The sequence below is a fragment of the Carassius carassius genome, chromosome 15 (genome assembly GCF_963082965.1).
Source record: "Carassius carassius chromosome 15, fCarCar2.1, whole genome shotgun sequence".
NCBI classification, from domain to species: domain Eukaryota; kingdom Metazoa; phylum Chordata; class Actinopteri; order Cypriniformes; family Cyprinidae; genus Carassius; species Carassius carassius.
This window is the reverse complement of record NC_081769.1, coordinates 26,492,857-26,512,603: the sequence shown is the minus strand read 5'-3', so window position 1 is coordinate 26,512,603 and position 19,747 is coordinate 26,492,857. Positions and strand designations below refer to the sequence as shown.

Sequence of the window (19,747 nt, the reverse complement as noted above, 5' to 3'; positions counted from 1 at the left end):
CCTGGCATCGCTAAAAAGGTTGACGTTGGGTTTTAGGGCACAGTTGATAGTGCCTAGTTGGGTCATTCCCAGGAGTGGTGAATTAATAGCCGATATATCCGTCACTGACAAGTTATCACTTCTCTATAAACTTGGCAGACCTAGTCCAAAGTCTCAGTCTAAATATTAAATTAATTGTTCACTCTAAATGAGTGAATTCATATTCACCCCTCATTTCACTCCAAACCTGTAAAACTTACAAATAGGAAATTCTGAATAACATGGTGTTTCAGTAATGACAGATTTTGGTGAACTATACCTTTAAGAAGCTGACAATTTGAAAATCACAAGCATCACATGCACCACCACAACACTGTCTGAGGCATAGACAAGAGGTCAGCGTGGCATCATTTGCATACGTGTTATGCCATTGCCAATGTCACATTAGCTGTAGTTAACCTGGTGCCCGAGATAAAAGTACATAAATGTCCTCTGTGAAATGCAGGTGACTGAAAGAACTGAAGAATATTCAACAAAGAAACAGAGGCAGAAAAGACTAGGGGAAAATAAAAAAGACCAGAAGGACAAGGCCAGGCCACAGAAGACTTGCTTTACTCTATTTAAAATCAATTGAAAAATAGCAAAAAAATTGCTATTTTTTTGCATGTCTGTGATAAATAAAAATTTAACTGCTATAAATCGTTTTATAACTCAACAAGAATGCCTTGGTTTAGTCACGGCAGTTGTACAAATAGAGCCCATTGAAACATCCATGACTCAACCTCATTATATTGCACACTGTGATGCACTGAACACCTTCAATACGCCCTCAATTACAGCTTCCTGCGTTCCCTCAACAGTTACATGTGAAACGCAATATGGCCTACACAATCTCAAGGGTCACCACGCAGCATTGGAAAAGTTCTGTTATTACTCATCCCACATATTCAAAACCCAGCAGTTTATTTCCCCAAACGCTGTTTAGTCATGGTCTGCATTTAGCATATTTCGTGTCTGACGAGTCGGCGGAGGAGAATCTGAATCTTCCTCTGCTTTGACTGCTACTGGAGATCATCGAGTGAATTCATGAGAAGATGGAAAATGAGAAGGTCAAGGCCAAACAGACAACGAAAGACCTGGTAATGGCATAATTAGAAGCCATGGAAAACTCTCAGATGCTTATTTACACTCTTAAAAGTGTCCAAACGTTAAATTATGAAAAATTACGGGTTTTCAAAGCAATGGCATAGAAGAAACATTTTTCAGGTTCTCCAAAGAACGTTTAAAAAAACAGTTCTTAATTTTTTTTTCTTAATGTGAAGAATCTAAAGAACTATAAAGAACCTTTTGTGAAATTGAAAGACTCCATGACTCCATATTGGCAATGCCAATGAAGAAACTTTATGAGTGTATGGCAAAGTTCACACAAACACACTTGTGTTTGATTTAGAGATAAATGTCTAGTAGGGCAAGTTGTCACATGTTTGTAAAAATCTGTTGATTACAATAAAAGAAAAAAAAAAGTTTGCCACAACAATCACTTCATGAATTGTATGTATAAGCCTTGCGTTAGGGCATATAGTCACATAAGCTAAACATGAATTTAATAATTAATTCAAGACTTAAAAAAGACATTCAAAAACTCTACCCTGAAAAATACTGACTGGAGTAAAAAGTGTGACAGCTTGACCCAGTTTCCCCTTATGCCTCACACAACTTAATAAACAAACTTTGTAGTTCCACGCTGCCTTGAAGGACCTATACAAATCTAATTTCAAATCCTGACTGGATACCTGAAGGTCAGAATGTAACAAAGATACTTGTGAAAGTGTCTCGAAAGCTACTTCTCTCCCTCAGATGTGTGATGTACTGAGGTCATGCTGTGTGAAGTCTAGAGGGTGTTTACTTTTGTGAGTTTTGATTTAGTTTTAGACAGCTGTGTTAAGAACACAATGTTTTTCTTTCGTAAGGTGTTTCATTGTATTTCTCACATCACTTCCTCCTTGTCCTGCTCAGCTTGTTTCTCAGCCATACAGTATTAACAGCTGTTTTTTTGTGTCTTATTTCTTTAAAAGCTTCTTATTATTTGACAATTAAAATATATAATATATATATATATATATATATATTTGTTCACACACACACACACACGCACGCATGCACAGTATATATGGTTTAAAAGAGAACACTGTTGCACATGCACATTACTGCACTTCATTATATTGGGCGCTGTTAACGCTGCAGTTAAAAATTATGAGACCACATTTATGATGACTACTCTGTTAGTAAAAAGGTCGGTCCAGGTCATATAGCCCTGGATCAAGTGAACCAAGAACTCTTTCATTATGCTGTACTATATATGAATCATATTGCACCATGAAGGGATTCATAATCTAATAAACACCGTTCTATTTTTTGCCTTCTATAAACCTAGCTCTCTTTCTGTGATTTTAACAAGTCTGGGGATATAAACATAACACCTATAATCTCTAACAGATGCAAAATAACCACATAGAACAGACCTGTGAATAATAGCATTTTATCTTCATCTTGACTTGACTTGAGCCGGAACTGTATACAAGCAAGTGTATTGTAAGATCTGCATTTCTTTATGCACTGCATCACACCTAAACCTTTTTGTTGTCATGGAAATCAGTGTGCATTATTTTTTTCTGTCAGCTCTGCATGAGAATCAACAATCTCTTTTCAAGTGCATGGTACATAATTTCCAGCGATTGTGATTACTCTGAAAGTATACATTTATGCTGCCTCTGTGCATTAAAAGGTCTGAGTAAAAGCACTCTGCAAACATTAAATGTGAAGAAAGAAGGAATTTAGACTACACGTACACAAAAACGTACACGTACACTCTCCTGATGGCCTTAATTGCATGCACTGTGAAATAAAATCTGCACAATTTAGGGTAAACACCAACACACACACAGCAGCTGTGGTTGCCAGAACGTTACCATATAACACACAGGTAACATGCTATATACAAAAAAAAAGGTTTTTTACAGTTATTATATACTGACAACTACCATAAAACACAGGTGGTAATGAAAAAGTTGAATCAAATATCATCACAAGCTGCCAATAGCTCTTCCACAAGTTGAGGTAAATATTAGTATATAGAAGGTGTATTATATCATACACACAAATGCAAAAGACCATAAAGTATGTAATGTATTTATATATAAGATGAAACAAATACTGCATTTCAAGACAATCAACCTAGGAACAATATTACATGTCAATTACTGAGATGCATAATGCTTCACATTTTTTGGGACCTGTGATACTTTTTTTAAAAATTCACTGATAAATAATAAAGTGTTTTAAAAAAAAAGTGTTTATTCAAAATAGAAATGTTGTGTTACAAATTAGGACTGGGCAATAATTCAATATCAATATGTATCACGATACAATATTTTTCAGTAACGGTGATATGATTTTTAAACACATTTACGATATTTCGGTATACATTACCAGTGTTTCCCATACATGGATTTATTTGTAGCTTTTGACTTTGTTTGATAAACATGAGCACTGCAGGTTTCAAAATTAAAACGCAGCACTGTATTGCTGAAGGGAAAGGACTGTCATCAGAAATGTTTCGAAGGCATTTTTATTTTATCTTATAAAGTAGCGTTCATGAGCAGAGCTGCTTCAATTACAGCCGTTACTGGAGAAACCGCTAGTTCTGCCGCTCTCACAGCGCCCCCTGCTGGTAGAGTGTCAGTTTGCATTTTCAATCATTTGCCCGTTTCCTGCAACATTCTTTTTTTCAATGTTTTCATCCTGGTTGAAACAAGTTTCAGTCTATAAGAATAATCAGCCTACACCAGTCAAAGGTTTTTGAACAGTAAGATTTATATATATCTATATTTATAGAATGATCTTCTGTTCACCAAGCCTACATTTATTTGATCCAAAATAAACTAAAACACTTACACTCAATAAGTTATTATTGCATACTGTTTTATAATGTACAACAATACTGAGGTGCATATATTGCCACTATTTGCAATAAGTTGTATAAATAGCTTGAAGCACTTCACGTGAGAAGGCTTCAAAAACGATTGTTTGCGTTTAGATCTGCCTCCATTTCTGAATGAAACACCTACTTTTCTAGATCCAATCAGGTGCTAGTTGGAAAATAAAGCCACGCCCACTATTTTTCCTCATTTAGTATTCCGTTTCTCTCGGAAATACCTCACAACACTTTCACGCGGACTTTAAACTGATGCCTCTGGCTGGAAATCGTAGCCTGCTTCTGTGAATGGTAAAACTTTGATTGGCCATCTCAGTTATATGACGACCGCTGTTAAACCGCAGAGGCAAACAGGCTGAAGATTTTTAATCTTTTAAAGGTTTTTGTCATCCTAATAAGAGCGCTGCGCAATGGAGTGCAGCAGATGAAGAGGGTGGGGTTGGCTGAATGGTTCTTTGTGGAACCAAAAATGGTTCTTTGGTTTTGCTGTGAAGAACCCTTTAAGCACCTTTAATTTTAAGAGTGTAACATCTTCCAATGAAGACAGATCGTTACATACAGGGACAGTGTCACACGTTACTATAAAATGATGCAAAATTTAAACATTTAATAATAATAATAATAATAATCTAGCTGGTATAAATCCTCTCAATTCATCCTCAATTGAAAGGTGTAGTCATAGAATTATCAAATCAGTGCAATGTTTGTTTAAATGATTGTATTCTGGCTTTTTTCTCTCTTGTTCATAAAAAGATTTGGGTTTCACCATTTAAGTACATGGCAAATAAAACTAAACATACCTAATTATTAGCTGTCACCCCTGCAGCTATAAACTAAAGGTCTCGACTTCAGAAGTGGAGCATTGATGAATATTCCGGTGTACTCATCCTGCACTCTTTGTCAAACCAGAGTACTGAGTGTCCGCAAGTTGACTTGCCCGCTGAGCCGAGGAAATGTAGGGCTAATGAGCAGAAAACAATTATCCCATCGTAACGTGCCATTAAGCACTGATCCTGACCTGGGGTAATGACGCATACCAGATCAATCATGTTGACAGACACCATCCTGACATTGTCAGGTGAGGCAAAATTTGTGCAGTGATGCCGTACATAATCAAAATCATGGAGACTACATATATCACGACGACTCACAAATCATACTAACCTAAAAGGCTACAGAAACTCTTGATTAGTTATTTGTGTGTTAGGAGTGAACATTCACAACAGGTTCTCAGAACCCGCTTAATTTAACTAATGGTCTTTATGGTGCATTTTTCATTAGGCATATTTGGCATGTTGGTTTTATGAATAATATATTTCATACTACATTGATTAAGTGGGGGTTTTAATAGAAGTGAAATTAGCTAGATGAGTTTGCAAGTATTGCACTTGTTTTGCTTTGAAAGCTTGAGGTGATGTAGAAGTCGCTTTTAATCATCTGTTCATTCTCTGATTGCTCTGATAATGCATAGTTAACTTTGCATTTGCTTAAGAGATCAGACGATTAATAATACACACGCTTGGTCTTCAGCCAAGATTGCATTACTAAATCATAATATAACTGTTATGTCTGAAATTGAGTATGTTTATTTTCTGCAGAAATACAATATTCAGTATATATGATTGCCTGTATGGTAAACAGTAATATGAAATACTGAATGTAATATATGATATGCAGCAGTGGTAAACTATTGTACCTATGACATCCTGTTTTTTATCCTCAACATAATAAAATGAGTAGTCAGTGCTGGGTAGATAACTTACAAAATGAAGTCTATTATTGATTACAAATTACATAATGGAAATTGTAGTTAGTAATGTAATCTATATATATATATATATATATATATATATATATATATATATATATATATATATATATATATATATATATATATATATATATATTACTTTTAGATTACTTTTGACCTAGCTTCTAAGATATTATTCTCCAATATATGATTTCAACATCATGAAGTGCATTAAGTGCATCAAACTGGGGTTCCTGAAAGAACTGCAGAAGGGTTTGTGAGGTGATGAAAAGCTACTGTAATTAATTAAATCACAAAAATGTCAATTTAAACTAACTTTGAGGCCTTTTCATTTCTGTGTAATTATATTCACATGACTATATTCCATAAAACTGGAAGACTTTTCGAATGTATATAAGCAGTAGGATTATTTAGAAAGGAAATTTTAAGAGAATTTATGCAAATCAATACATTATGAATAATTTACTGCCATTGGGTAAACTTTATGCAACCCAAAGATGAAAATTGTTGTTAAGAATTCTTTCTTCCTCTGAACACAAAAGAGGAAGATTTTTATAGTGTTTTTTTCCATACAGTGAAAGTCTGAATAGAGGCTGTCAAGGTCCAGAAACTACAAAAAGCACCCCAAAACATTCATGCACCCAAGTCTTCTGGAGTCATACGATAGCTTTGTGTGAGAAAGAACACTGAAACTCAAATAATTTCTCACTGAAAAGTTTCTCATCTGCTGCCACTCTCATGAAATATTGTATTTGCATATAATTTAATAAAACATGACGTTACGTTTCCATTTGTGGTATACAAAAGAAGGAAAGTCACAGAGGGTAAATAATGCCATCATTTTCATTTTTTGAGCAAACATTCAAGGCACCTTTTTGATACGACCATCTACTTAAATGTAATTTTTGGTCCTTACAGGCTTCCCATCATAAGGCTCACCTTCTGTCTACAGAATCCTCAGCAGAGACGAGGACGGACAGTGCAGTATGTCCTCCACTCCAAAGACGAAGAAGGTCTCTCTGAATTCCTGTATGCAGCAGAGCGGAATGTGTAATGCTCGAAGGAGCACAATGACAAACAAAGGGTGTGAACGATTAATCCACTTAGTTTTGCTGTGTGTGTGTTTCTATGATTACAAAGATGGGTCGAATTTAATTAGCCAAGTGATTTTTCAATGGAATACGATGCACTGCACGTGTACAAACACTTCGAGTTGTTTGTCAAAAATGAAGCTTTGTTTAGGTTGTCAAGCTAACACTTGAGAGAGGGCTACAAAGTGTTTATATATATATATATATATATATATATATATATATATATATATATATATACCATAAATATATCTCATTTAATATATTTTTATTATTCTCAAATGCTTTGTTCCAGTTAATTTATTGTCCTTTGCCTACTATTTTTATTACATTTATTTAAGCCTGCTTTCTTGATTTCACGCCAAATTCTCAACAATGTACACTACAAAAGAAAAGAAAAGAAAAGAAAAGTAAAGAAAAGAAAAGAAAAGAGAATAATGCTTTTAAAATAAGTGCTTGACTTTATTTAAACTAAGTTACAGCAGGAACAGTAATATTGTGGAAATATTATTACAATTAAAAATAAATGTTTTCATTGTTAATATATTTTAAAATGTAATTTATTCTTGTGATGGCACAGCTTAATTTCTTAGCAGCCATCATATGATTATCCAAAAATCATTAGAATTTGCTCATTTGATGGTCAAGAGATATTTCTTATTATTACCAATTTTGACAACAGCTGTTTAATGTTGTGTATGTATGTACAGTGTGTATGTATTATTTATCTATTTATTCTTTGATGCATTTATCTGAAATAAAAGTATTTTGTAACATTATTTCATCAGTTTAATATGTCCTTACTGAATTAATAAATATTAATTTTCAAATATTTTTTAGTAGTATGTTATATAATGTAAGCAATAATGGTTTAATACATAAATTGCAATAATATACAATTTTATATAATTTTAATAAATATCAATGTCATTCCATTTCTACAGGTTATTGAAAAACATTTTTATAGATTAAATCATGCAACAAAATACCCCAAAAAACAGTGCCAATGTGCCTCATCTGTCTTTTATAGCCAGTGTCTGAAGTTCACTCAGTCATTGCATTTTTAGCGCACTGGCAGTCCATATCTGGCTTGCCTGTGACATTGTAGAGCATGCAAATGTTTGTGTGTGTATGCATGGGGGAAAGTTGGTGGGGGAGAGGTTGGGGGACAGCGGTAAGTCTGCCAGGGCCTTTGGGCGACATATCGCCATCTGGGAGTTATGACCCTGGAACTGAGAGGTTTCCGTGGAAACTGGCTGTAATAGAATCATGGCTGGGGTGCAGCAGAGGGCAGAAAGAGTAAGAAAATGGGTAGAGTCAGAGAACGAGCGACAGAAAGAGCGAGAGAGGGGGTTGCTGTCAAGTGCCCTGTTTGGAGCAGCAGGATTAAGCCTGGCACGAAGGGAAGCACATTCAAGGTCAACTAAAAAGCAGCAGCACACACACACAAAATATATATATTTTTTTTTTTTTGTTTGTTTTTTATATATTTTTTTTAAACATATATTCACTGTAGCTGGTTTGCTCATGTTGATATTTATGGACTTGCGTTGACTTATGAGCTGTTCTTTTTAATGAATTACTTAAAAACAGTCAAATCAGTCTCAAACTCGTGAGTTTTCAGGGTGAATCAGTCTAATGACTTGTAACGGTGGCTGCCCCAAATCAAATTTGACTTAATAAAATTTAAATTGTTCGGGCGCCAGACAAGTAAAACTTGTCAAGTAAAAAAAAAAAAAAAAATATATATATATATGTAATGAAGTTCAATTTCCCCGAAGATAACTCAAACCACCGTTACACAAAAAACGAAAATAAATTCCTTCAAATACCCACAATAATGTAGAATAGGGCTTAAATGACACACAGTCAGAAATTGAAGGGTTTGGTCAAAAATATGTATATTTTAAGAAAACATTTTTGCAAAGAAATAAAATAAAATAAACTACACAAAGTTAAATTTTCACAGAGTTTTTTTTCTTTACCTCACATGACAAATAACAAAATATTTAAGGCAAACAGTTCTTTTTTTCAAACTCAGTTTGTGTTCAATTTTCAGCCAAAATAAAGAAATGAAGGGGGGAAAAAAAAACACACACAAAAAAAAAACACTTCAAACGAGTGTTTGTGTATGGGTGTGTGCGTGTACAATGAGCGTGTATGTGTGTGTGTGTGTGTGGTGGTGGCTGCGTGAAGCAGTCTGTGTAGCGGCCGCAAATCCTGGGCCGGAGAAAGAGTTTGGAGACTTGGCGAGAGTTTGGCGTGAGTTTAGAAACTCTTGGCGTGAGGTTAAAAGATGATGGACATCACCACTAGTACCTGAGGCAGGCGAACGAACCAGGCTGGATTATGTTGCACCAGGCAGGCGAACGAACCATGCAGACGCAGTAGAACAATTTCTCCGTCACTTTGGCGATCGCACCCAGTCAGCGCATGCACAGAGATTCCAGCAAAGAATAGTACGACCTTCAGCTTCAGGTAGCGTGTGTCCCACTCCAATAATAACCTACAGGTGTGTTTTGTTTTTTACTCGCGCCCCAACTTCCGTTTCTAGCGCTCTTTTATTCTAAATTTCCTCATTGGTTTCCGCCCATCAGAAAAAATGAAAAGCTGATATGGATTTCTTCCATATCGCTACACTCTCCCTCCCTGGAGAAGACAACCTATGGTTGTGGAAATGTGAATCATAATTAAAATCCAATGAATTCCTCTTCATCAGAAGATTCATTGAATATCTGGCAGAGCCTTTTCTTCTCCTGGCATTCCAGCTCTTCAGCCGTGGGAAAGCATGGTTTCAGGTTGCACACATGCACTATGCGAACATCTTCACCAGTGGACTCTAGCGCTATTCGATAGTTCAATGGACCCACCTGTTTTATGACACGGTAAGGGCCTTTCCATTTTTGAGCCAATTTTGCAGTGAAGTGATGTTGTGCACTAGACTGGGGAAAGGTTCTCATCCACACACGATCATTTTCCTTGTATGTGACATCTCGTCTTCTTTTATTATAATTCCGAAGCGGTCTCTTTTGTGCTTTTTTACAGCATTCCATGGCCTTGGTCTGAAGCTCAGTTAGGTGGTGGACTGTATCGTAAGATGTGCAGTCTGGAGTTAGATTCTTGCCATGTAACACCTTGTCCATGGGACTTTGCAGTTTCCTCCCCAAATGAAGCTCTGCAGGGGTCATCCCAATCGTTTCCTGGACAGCTGAATTAATAGCGAAACGGAGTTCCGGTAAGTATTGGTCCCATTTTCTGTGATTGTTGTCCACATAGGCAGAAATCATGCATTTGAGCGTACGGTTAACCCTCTCGGTCATATTTGTTTGTGGATGGTATGATGTTGTCAATTTAGGTTTGATACTCCACTTTTGACAGAGTTCTCTGAACAGTGATGACACAAATTGTGTACCTCTATCCGACAGAATGAAGTCTGGCACCCCCCAACGGGTTAGAATTTCCTTCCGAAGAAGTAACGCAACAGTCTCAGCTTTAGCATTGCGCATGGGGAAAAATTCCACCCACCGGGAGTAGTAATCTACAAAGACTAAGAGGTACTCATTTTGCTGTGTGCTGCGTGGCATTGGCCCCATAATGTCCACTCCAAGCATCTCATTGGGACGGGTGGTGGTGACTTGCTGTAGTTTGCCCACAGGTTTCTGATTTTCTCCCTTAAGAGTCTGGCATTTGACACATTTTTTGACGTGGTGTTTTATGTCAGTCCACATTCCAGGCCAGAATGCAACATCATGGATACGCTTGTAGGTCTTATAAATACCTACATGACCGCTCCAGGGATTAGAGTGGTAGTGGTGTAGAATGGACGACACAAGGCTGGTAGGAATGTAGACTCTGTAATGAACTTGATTGTTCGGCAGGTGAGTTTTGTGATAGAGTTTATCTTCCACTATCTCATACTGATCTTTAAAAGAGGAATCATTTTCTGCAAGTGCTTTAAGTGTGTTGGTGATGACAGGGTCTTTGTGCTGTTCCTCCCAGATTGTGGCTGGAGATATCGGAAACTCAGCATTCTCCTGTTGGTGTTGGTTGGTGTACAGGTTACAACTGGTGTGAATCCGAGACAGAGCATCAGGTGCCATATTTAGTTTTCCTTTGCGATATTCAATGATAAAATCAAATCTCTGTAGTCGCAAGGCCCACCGGATGAGGCGACTCGTGGTTTTTGTGGAAGACATTACCCATTGTAACGCTGAGTGGTCTGTGATGACAGTGAACAGTTTGTGCTCTAGGTAGTGCTGCCATTTTTCCAGGGCCCAAATTACAGCCAAACACTCTTTTTCAGTGGCTGTGTAATTGGTCTCTGCTTTGTTCAGGGTTCTGCTGGCATAAGCAATAACTTGTTCCAATCCCTGTTCCTTGCGCTGGGTCAGCACAGCACCCAGACCAGTGTTACTGGCATCCGTATAGACAGTAAAAGGCAGTTGAAGGTCAGGATGGCCAAGAATGGGAGGAGAGGTAAGACAGCATTTTAAATGTTCAAAGGCTTGTTGACATTGTTGTGACCAGAGGAATGAACATCCTTTTTTTTTCAGTGCATTGATGGGTTCAGCGATCCTGGAGAAGTTTGGTACAAACCGGTGGTACCACCCGGCTAACCCCAGGAAGCGCTGGACCTCCTTGATGCTGGTGGGCACAGGGTATTCACGTATAGCCTCCACTTTACTTGGGTCTGCAGCTATGCCTTGGACGCTGACAACATGTCCCAGAAAAGTTATTTTCTGAAGACAGAACTTGCTCTTTTTTAAATTAATGGTGAGGCCAGCCATTTGCAGTTTATAAAAAACAGCTTGGAGGTCGGAGAAGTGCTGGGCTACAGATGGTGAGTAAATAATGTTGTCGTCAATGTAGACAAAGCAGATGTTTCCACGCAATTCTCCTAGAACGTTCTCCATTAGTCTTTGGAAGGTTGCTGGGGCATTTTTTAACCCAAATGGCATAACATTAAACTGAAACAGTCCTGATGAAGTTGTGAAAGCTGTCTTTGGTTTACTTTCTTGATCCATGTTTACCTGCCAGTAGCCACTGTTAAGGTCAATGGTGGAAAAGATGGCCGCTCCAGATAGTGACTCCAAGATCTCAGTGATGTTGGGTAATGGGTAAGCATCATTCTCTGTAATGGCATTAACTTTTCTGTAGTCCACACAAAACCTAAGGCTTCCGTCTTTTTTAGGGACCAAGACGACAGGTGAGGCCCATCCAGAGTGTGATGGTTCTACGATGCCGGCAGTCAACATCTCTTCCAGTTGCTCTGTAATGACAGCTTGTTTGGCAGGTGTTGTGCGGTACGGTCTTTGTTTTATAGGTACTTGGTGGGTAGTATATATGTGATGCTGTGTAACTTCAGTACGTCCTGGACGAAGGGTACAAACTTGAGGGTTTGACTCGAGGATCTGCCGTAACTGTTGCTTGCCTTCCGGAGGTAAGTGGGCATCCTGTACAGCAGTGTTAATTAGTGTCTTCTCATCCAGGCAGGCTGGTTGAAACATGTTAAGTTGAGGAGGAGGAACAGAAGATAGTAAGGAGAGGCTGTTGGGATTTTTATTTCCCATCTTTCCCCTTGGATGTTGGGAACTGATAACTGGTACACTGGCATTTGTTGGCTGGAAAGGATAATACTCTTTAGGATTGGACTGAAATGAATACTTTTGATCTGCCACATTGATCTGCAGCCCACTGGAGAAGATGAAGTCCAGTCCTAATACGACTGCATAGGCCAGGGCTTTGGCTGATAGAACAACAGCAGGTATGGTGAATACTTTTTGATGTAGGGTGATTGGCATGTTTATCCAACCTAAAGGAATTTCTGCTTCCCCATTTGCTAGGTAGAGCGGACCCTGGGTCCATGGATGGAGTTTTTGTGAAGTGAGCTCCTTCCAGAGATTCTCATGTAGAAGGGTGTAGCTAGCCCCAGTATCAACAATGGCTTTTCCCTTCCAGGTACCAATGCAAAGTGGTATCACTAATTGTTGTGGAACAATTGCAGCAGGTGGTGGTTTCTTACCAGTTGTTGATGAATTGTGGGGAAAGGTGGCAGACACAGAGCGATTGCCAGATGGACCAGTACCTTTAGAAGATGGAAATGTTGTCCGCTTGTTATTGGAGGAAGGGTGTTGGCTGGTGGACTGAGGTGACTGGGACTGAGAAGAGACAAAGTGAGGACAGCTGCCAGGTGAGTGATGGCCTTTACATCGCCAGCATTGCACTAAAGGCTTCTCTGCCGGGCGGTTGGGAATAGGTCTTTGAGGCATGGATAGGGGTTGCTTAGAACTCACACGTTTTTCATATTGCAGTTGTTGTTCGTAGTCTTTTTCCAGCTGTTGGCCCAATTTCACAAGCTCATCGACTGTGTTCACCCGACTGCGAATCTGGCTTGCAAGGTAAGGATTCATATTTTTCAAAATCATTTTCACCAACTCACTGTCGGTCAAGGTGGGCTTCCACCTTTTGCAGAGAGCTCTGTATGTAAATGCAAAGTCCCTAATGCTCTCTCTTTCTCCCTGTGTTCTTGTCCTTACCCTTTCAGCCAGCTCGTCTTCATAATCCTCTGAGAGGAAAGCAGAGAGGAAAGCAGCTTCAAACTCTTCCCACGTGGTTATTGAGGATCGTGCAACTTCCCACCAGTCCCGGGCAGTACCATAAAGGACAGTGCGGAAAGTGGCCAGGATGTCAGCATTAGTAAGAGGATGTAACGCCAAGAAATCCTGACATCGAGTTAGATAGAGCAAGGGGTCCAAGTCATCTGACTGTCTCCCAAAAGTAGGAAATGTAATCTTAAGATGATCACTCTTTACAACAGGAGTAGGAAACATTGGAGGTGTCACTGGTGATGTAGGTGAAACTGCAGTGGTCAGAGGCAAGGGTGAGTAATCTCTTGTCTGCAGGTCAATCATTTGTTTCTCTTGCTTTTCGAGTCTTTTCTCAAGTTCAGTTTGTAAGCTTTTTACAGTTGCACACAGGGTGTTGGTGGTTTGGGTGCACTGGGTGAGTTCTGTTGACAACTGGTCATAATTTTTTTGATGGGTTACCAGGTAGGTTTTGATGTCCTGCTGAAGCTCCACTTGAAGTTGGTCAATCATGAACCGTACTTCAGACACATATGTAGTCTTAGCTTTGTGAAGTTCATCAGACATCATGACTTTAAGTGACTTAGTGAGTTGATCAGTCTCTTCCTTCACATGCTTCTTACTTTCAGAAATGTGGGTGAGCATTTCTTGTTGGTTTTGCTTGAGTTTATCAGCAAGGTTAGAAATCAGGCTGTCGTGATGTGCAGTCATGGTTTTAAGTTCACCAATGTTTTTTTCATGGGTTTGCATATGCTGTGTCAACGTGTCCCAGTTTCCTTTAACTTGAGTGAGTTGATGCATTCCTTTTCCAGGAGTTGACAGGATGCCAGGCAAGCCCTGCTGTGCCACTGAAGATAAAGATGAAGGCCCAGGTGATGTACATATCTGCATGGAGTTGCCATTCGGTTCCTGCTCCCAGGTGAAGGGTTGAACAGGAGTACTGCCAGCTAGTGGTGAAGTTGCAAACCGCACATGGGTTCCTGGGAAGTCAGTGGTGCTGGCTTGAGTAGGAGTGAAGTGGAAAGGAGCACGAAGAGGTCCAGTTGAAGAAAGTAGAGGACGGGGTGCTGGAGGCCAGACTGGGGTAGCAACATCTGGTGCTGGTGGTTCCATCTCCACAAAAGTGGATGGAGACAGAGGAGTGGCAGCCATGTTTGATTGTCAGTGTATGTATAGTCAGTCAGTGTAAAAATGTAGTGAAATGCAAGTTGAGTGAAAAAAAAACAATGTATAAATGTTTGAAAAAATAAATTGCAGCAGAATACTCTTAACAGTTCAGTGTGAAATGTCTGTCCAATTGTCCAATTCACCAATTCACACTTCAATTCACTTAACTTCACAAATCAATAATTAGATTTTTAGATTTCAATAACACAAATGGGTGTTTCCACAACTTTCACATAATTGGGTCAGTTTGGCAGCAAGACAACTAAGGGGTAACACAATTATATATTTAACAACGTGCAAGTTCACAAACAAAAAGTATCTTCCCACAAAACCATTAAGTAAAGGAAAAAAACTGTTTCAATTCAGTATGTATATACACCACAATTTCACAAACACAAAAAAATATAGGCAGTGACAGCCAACCTTTAAGTAATCGTTTAGGGAAACTCAAATTCAAAGCTCAAATGACCAGTTTAAGTGGTCATGGTTTACGTGCTTAAATGTTTAAGTTTCAAGCTGTCAAGGTTTAAATGTTTAAGTTTCAAGTCATCAAGGTTTAAGTGTTTAAGTTTCAAGTTTCATGTCTCAAGTTTCAAGTTTCAGGTCCCTGTTCGGGCGCCACTTCTGTAACGGTGGCTGCCCCAAATCAAATTTGACTTAATAAAATTTAAATTGTTCGGGCGCCAGACAAGTAAAACTTGTCAAGTAAAAAAAAAAAAAAAATATATATATATATATGTAATGAAGTTCAATTTCCCCGAAGATAACTCAAACCACCGTTACACAAAAAACGAAAATAAATTCCTTCAAATACCCACAATAATGTAGAATAGGGCTTAAATGACACACAGTCAGAAATTGAAGGGTTTGGTCAAAAATATGTATATTTTAAGAAAACATTTTTGCAAAGAAATAAAATAAAATAAACTACACAAAGTTAAATTTTCACAGAGTTTTTTTTCTTTACCTCACATGACAAATAACAAAATATTTAAGGCAAACAGTTCTTTTTTTCAAACTCAGTTTGTGTTCAATTTTCAGCCAAAATAAAGAAATGAAGGGGGGAAAAAAAACACACACACAAAAAAAACACACTTCAAACGAGTGTTTGTGTATGGGTGTGTGCGTGTACAATGAGCGTGTATGTGTGTGTGTGTGTGGTGGTGGCTGCGTGAAGCAGTCTGTGTAGCGGCCGCAAATCCTGGGCCGGAGAAAGAGTTTGGAGACTTGGCGAGAGTTTGGCGTGAGTTTAGAAACTCTTGGCGTGAGGTTAAAAGATGATGGACATCACCACTAGTACCTGAGGCAGGCGAACGAACCAGGCTGGATTATGTTGCACCAGGCAGGCGAACGAACCATGCAGACGCAGTAGAACAATTTCTCCGTCACTTTGGCGATCGCACCCAGTCAGCGCATGCACAGAGATTCCAGCAAAGAATAGTACGACCTTCAGCTTCAGGTAGCGTGTGTCCCACTCCAATAATAACCTACAGGTGTGTTTTGTTTTTTACTCGCGCCCCAACTTCCGTTTCTAGCGCTCTTTTATTCTAAATTTCCTCATTGGTTTCCGCCCATCAGAAAAAATGAAAAGCTGATATGGATTTCTTCCATATCGCTACAGACTCACTGACTGAATCAGAAAACTGTTATTGTGTATTATCCTAAACACATCGCTCACGATGAGACAAACTGATAGTTCATCCAAAAAAATAATAATTCTGGCATTATTTACTTTCTTATGAACATGCCAAATAGAGTTAAAGCGGAAGTCAAGATTCACAGTGAATAATGATAGTTTTACATCATATGGCTTCAGAAAACTTAGTTTAGTAAATTTAGTGCATGACTCACTAATTTTATTAGACTTTTATGGTAACTTAACTTTTTAAAGCTAGAAAGCCTTGCTTTCCATTCTTTATAGCTGCATAGAATTAAGCAACCACCTCAAATCTTTAAAACCCACCTTTTGTGTTCTACAGAAAAATAAATTACAAAAGGAATTTATAAAATTTAAAAAAAAAATAAATAAAAAAAAAATGTGTAACCAAAATATAGGCCTGTATTTATATGTTTATAGCTGTCCAATTATTCTTAAATTACTGAAAGAATTAACAAAATCATTAAGGAACTCCAGTGGATTTGTAACATTCATCCCTAATGAAGAGTTCAAAAGACTGAAAAAGTGAAAGATGCAAAGAAAAAGCAAGAGAAGCAGGTGCAACTTTCTTGAATATACATGCAGACGCTAATGAAGTAGATACAAAAAATATATCACAGATATTTAGCATGCTAGACTTTTCACATCAGTTAATGACTCAGGTGTGCTTGAGACTAGCTGTCTGTAATAAACCAACTCTTCGTACAATTCCCTACAAGACAAGAGTGCAGCAGCACACAAGGGAAATGTTACACGCTAATGCAGTTTGTGATATAATTTTAGCTCGTAATTCTTTATTGTTTAGCATGCAGTCACTCCATAAGAACAGCAGAGGGTGTAGCAGCAGAAAGACATAGCTGCTTATCTCATTTGGTTTTAGGCAGCCAATCTGCCCAAAGGCTTTAAAGCTAACAATAGATGTCATGTTGCGCCTTAGGGATGGTGATTCTTCATGGGAAATAAAAACAACCACACACACACACATAGACAGCATTAGATTTTCAGTGCCTCCATTAACAAAAAAAATGGCTGATATAATTGATGATTCGCCACTGGACACAGATTGTATAATGCATTTCAAACAACAGCAATTTCAGACCATGCAGCTACTTTGTCATCGGAAAGAAATTTAGTAATTGCGGCATCCTGACTACAGAAGTCAGATGAGTAATCAATACATACTGGGCGGTAGGTGATGAAACAGTGAGAGCGAGCACTCAGATGTTGGTCGGTTTTAAAGAGCTCTATAAAGAGTCAGCAAAAGGAAAGCTATTAAAACCACTGAAGGCCTTTGAGGGTGTATCATCACATAAGAATGTAGCACAAATCTACTCTTCTCTGCTGCAATAAGAGGTCCTGGGAATTTTTTTATAGATATCAAATTATCTAAAATCATATATGCACACAACATCAAATGCATTATTAGCATGCATGCTCAGGTTTGCACATGTGTTTACTTACAAACTCTGCCGTAGCTCTGCTGTGTCTCTGGATGTTCCCAGCGATTGAAGGTTTTTCTCTAGCGTTACCACTGAAAAATAAATGTCTTCGTTTTTAATTTTGTCACTTTCACCTTACACCTTTCAACTCATGCCATGCTTAATGGCTCTCTGTCGAGTTCAGAATATTTGAAAGCTTTTTAACTCACCGTTAGCATTGATCTGGAAGATGTTAGAGGAGGTTTCCTGAAACACGTCTTGTAGCTCTGAGGGACTGACTTGCGTAGCTGTAGAGGGGGGAAAAAGTATTGATATTCGACAAAATTTTATTTAAATTGTGAGCACATCCTTTAAAGATGATGGTTCTCATTTCTTTGATGTTAAAATATTACACTGCCAGTTTATTCTAAACCAGTGATGTTAAAACAAATAGTACAGACACAATCATGATTGGATGAAGAACATTCAAAATTGCCGTGACCACACATTAGCTAAATTCATTATTAATGTTAACATCACTTAAATTCATTATTAATAATAAATAACACATTGCATGCAAACAGCCTAAAGACAAATAACAAAATTACTTTGTAAAAAAAAAAAAGTTGTGACTATTAAAAGATTAGATTAATTATTAAGAAATTACACTACTAGTTTATGATAGCTTATACATTTGGTTTTTTTAACTTTCTAGAAAAAAAAGCTTTCACTGTTTCTATGAAAATATTAAGCAGCACAGCTTTTCAATGTTGATAACAAATGTAAAAATGATGTGATGTTACAAACTGGAGTATTAATGCAAAAAATTTTTGCTTTTTTCATCACATGGATAAATTCAAATTTTAAATATTTTAAAATAGAAAACAGTTATTTTAAATTGTAATATTATTTAAAATTGTTACTTGGATTATAACTGTATATATATATATATATATATATATATATATATATATTTTTTTTTTTTTTTTTTTTTTTTTTTTTTATTAATGATCAAAATATTTGCTTCTTTCAAAAACATAAGAAATCATGACATCGTACCAACCCCACATTTTTGTTAGAATATTTATCCATGTATTAATTGATGTATTATAAATAGTATAAATATATATATATTTATTTATTTTAACTCTTATCTATGGTAAAAAAAAAAAAAGTAAATACATAAAAAAATAAAAACCTATTATTACATAGTGCTTTGACGGAGTATGATTATAGTTTCTTTTTATTTCGCTGGCACATCCTACTCATGAGGTTCTCCATAAGTGAAGCCAAACAAAGCAGAATCAAAAACACACCAGGTTTCTGGGCAGCAGCTAGGCCTAAACAGACTGAGTCGTGAGCCACCCAAATGGGCATGTGGGAGCAGTCATTTTCTTCATCAAAAGCATGTATCATGCTCACCCTGATAAGAACAGGTAATCATCAAGAGCTCTTAATCAAGATCCACTGCACAACCTCTGTATCAAAGTACAACCCACTGGCTCTACGCATATGCACACAAATATGTCGTCCCTCAGCTTTTGTCTACCTCTGCCCTCAAAATGACTGTAAATGACGTGCTGTTTTTCACAACTCTTCATCTGTGCTCTAATGCACTTGCTCTTGAGAGGGGAAAATCGCAGGCAATCTTTTGCACAGACGCATATTCATCTCTGAGAGAGGGTTTGGACTTGGTACAGGGGATGCAGGTAAAAACAGAAAGGAGGAGGAAAGGGAAAAGCAGCAAATATTGATGTCCATGATTCTTGTTGGTCCAGTGAAGCATGCATGCAGCACCCAAAATAACTCCTCAATGATTTTTTTTTCTTTACAAATAAGCGAGAGACACTTCAGGAAGAACAAAGAAATCATGGATACTGCTCAGGAGGATGCTAGAGGGAGCTGAAACCCTCATTTATCTCTACAGTCATGCTGCAATTATCATTAAAGCAGAATGTCGACAGTTTCATGGCATCAAACTGAGATTCAAAAGTATTAGGAAAAATAACTTTAAATTTAGCATTATATCACTTGCTCAACCAACGGATCTTCTGCAGTGAATGGGTGCCGTCAGAATGAGAGTTCA

General features: G+C 37.7%; 1 protein-coding gene across 2 annotated transcripts in view; it reads right to left on the bottom strand.

The window, feature by feature from the left end:
* tsnare1 (T-SNARE Domain Containing 1) overlaps positions 1–19,747 on the bottom strand; it is a 150,179-nt gene that overhangs the window by 85,912 nt on the left and 44,520 nt on the right. For both annotated transcript variants that reach the window (XM_059567091.1, XM_059567092.1), the window contains exons 3-4: positions 17,892–17,969; positions 17,705–17,774 (exon numbers count right to left, since the gene is read on the bottom strand). In XM_059567091.1, coding sequence (XP_059423074.1) covers positions 17,705–17,774; positions 17,892–17,969 — 148 coding nt within the window. The remainder of the gene's footprint in view (positions 1–17,704; positions 17,775–17,891; positions 17,970–19,747) is intronic.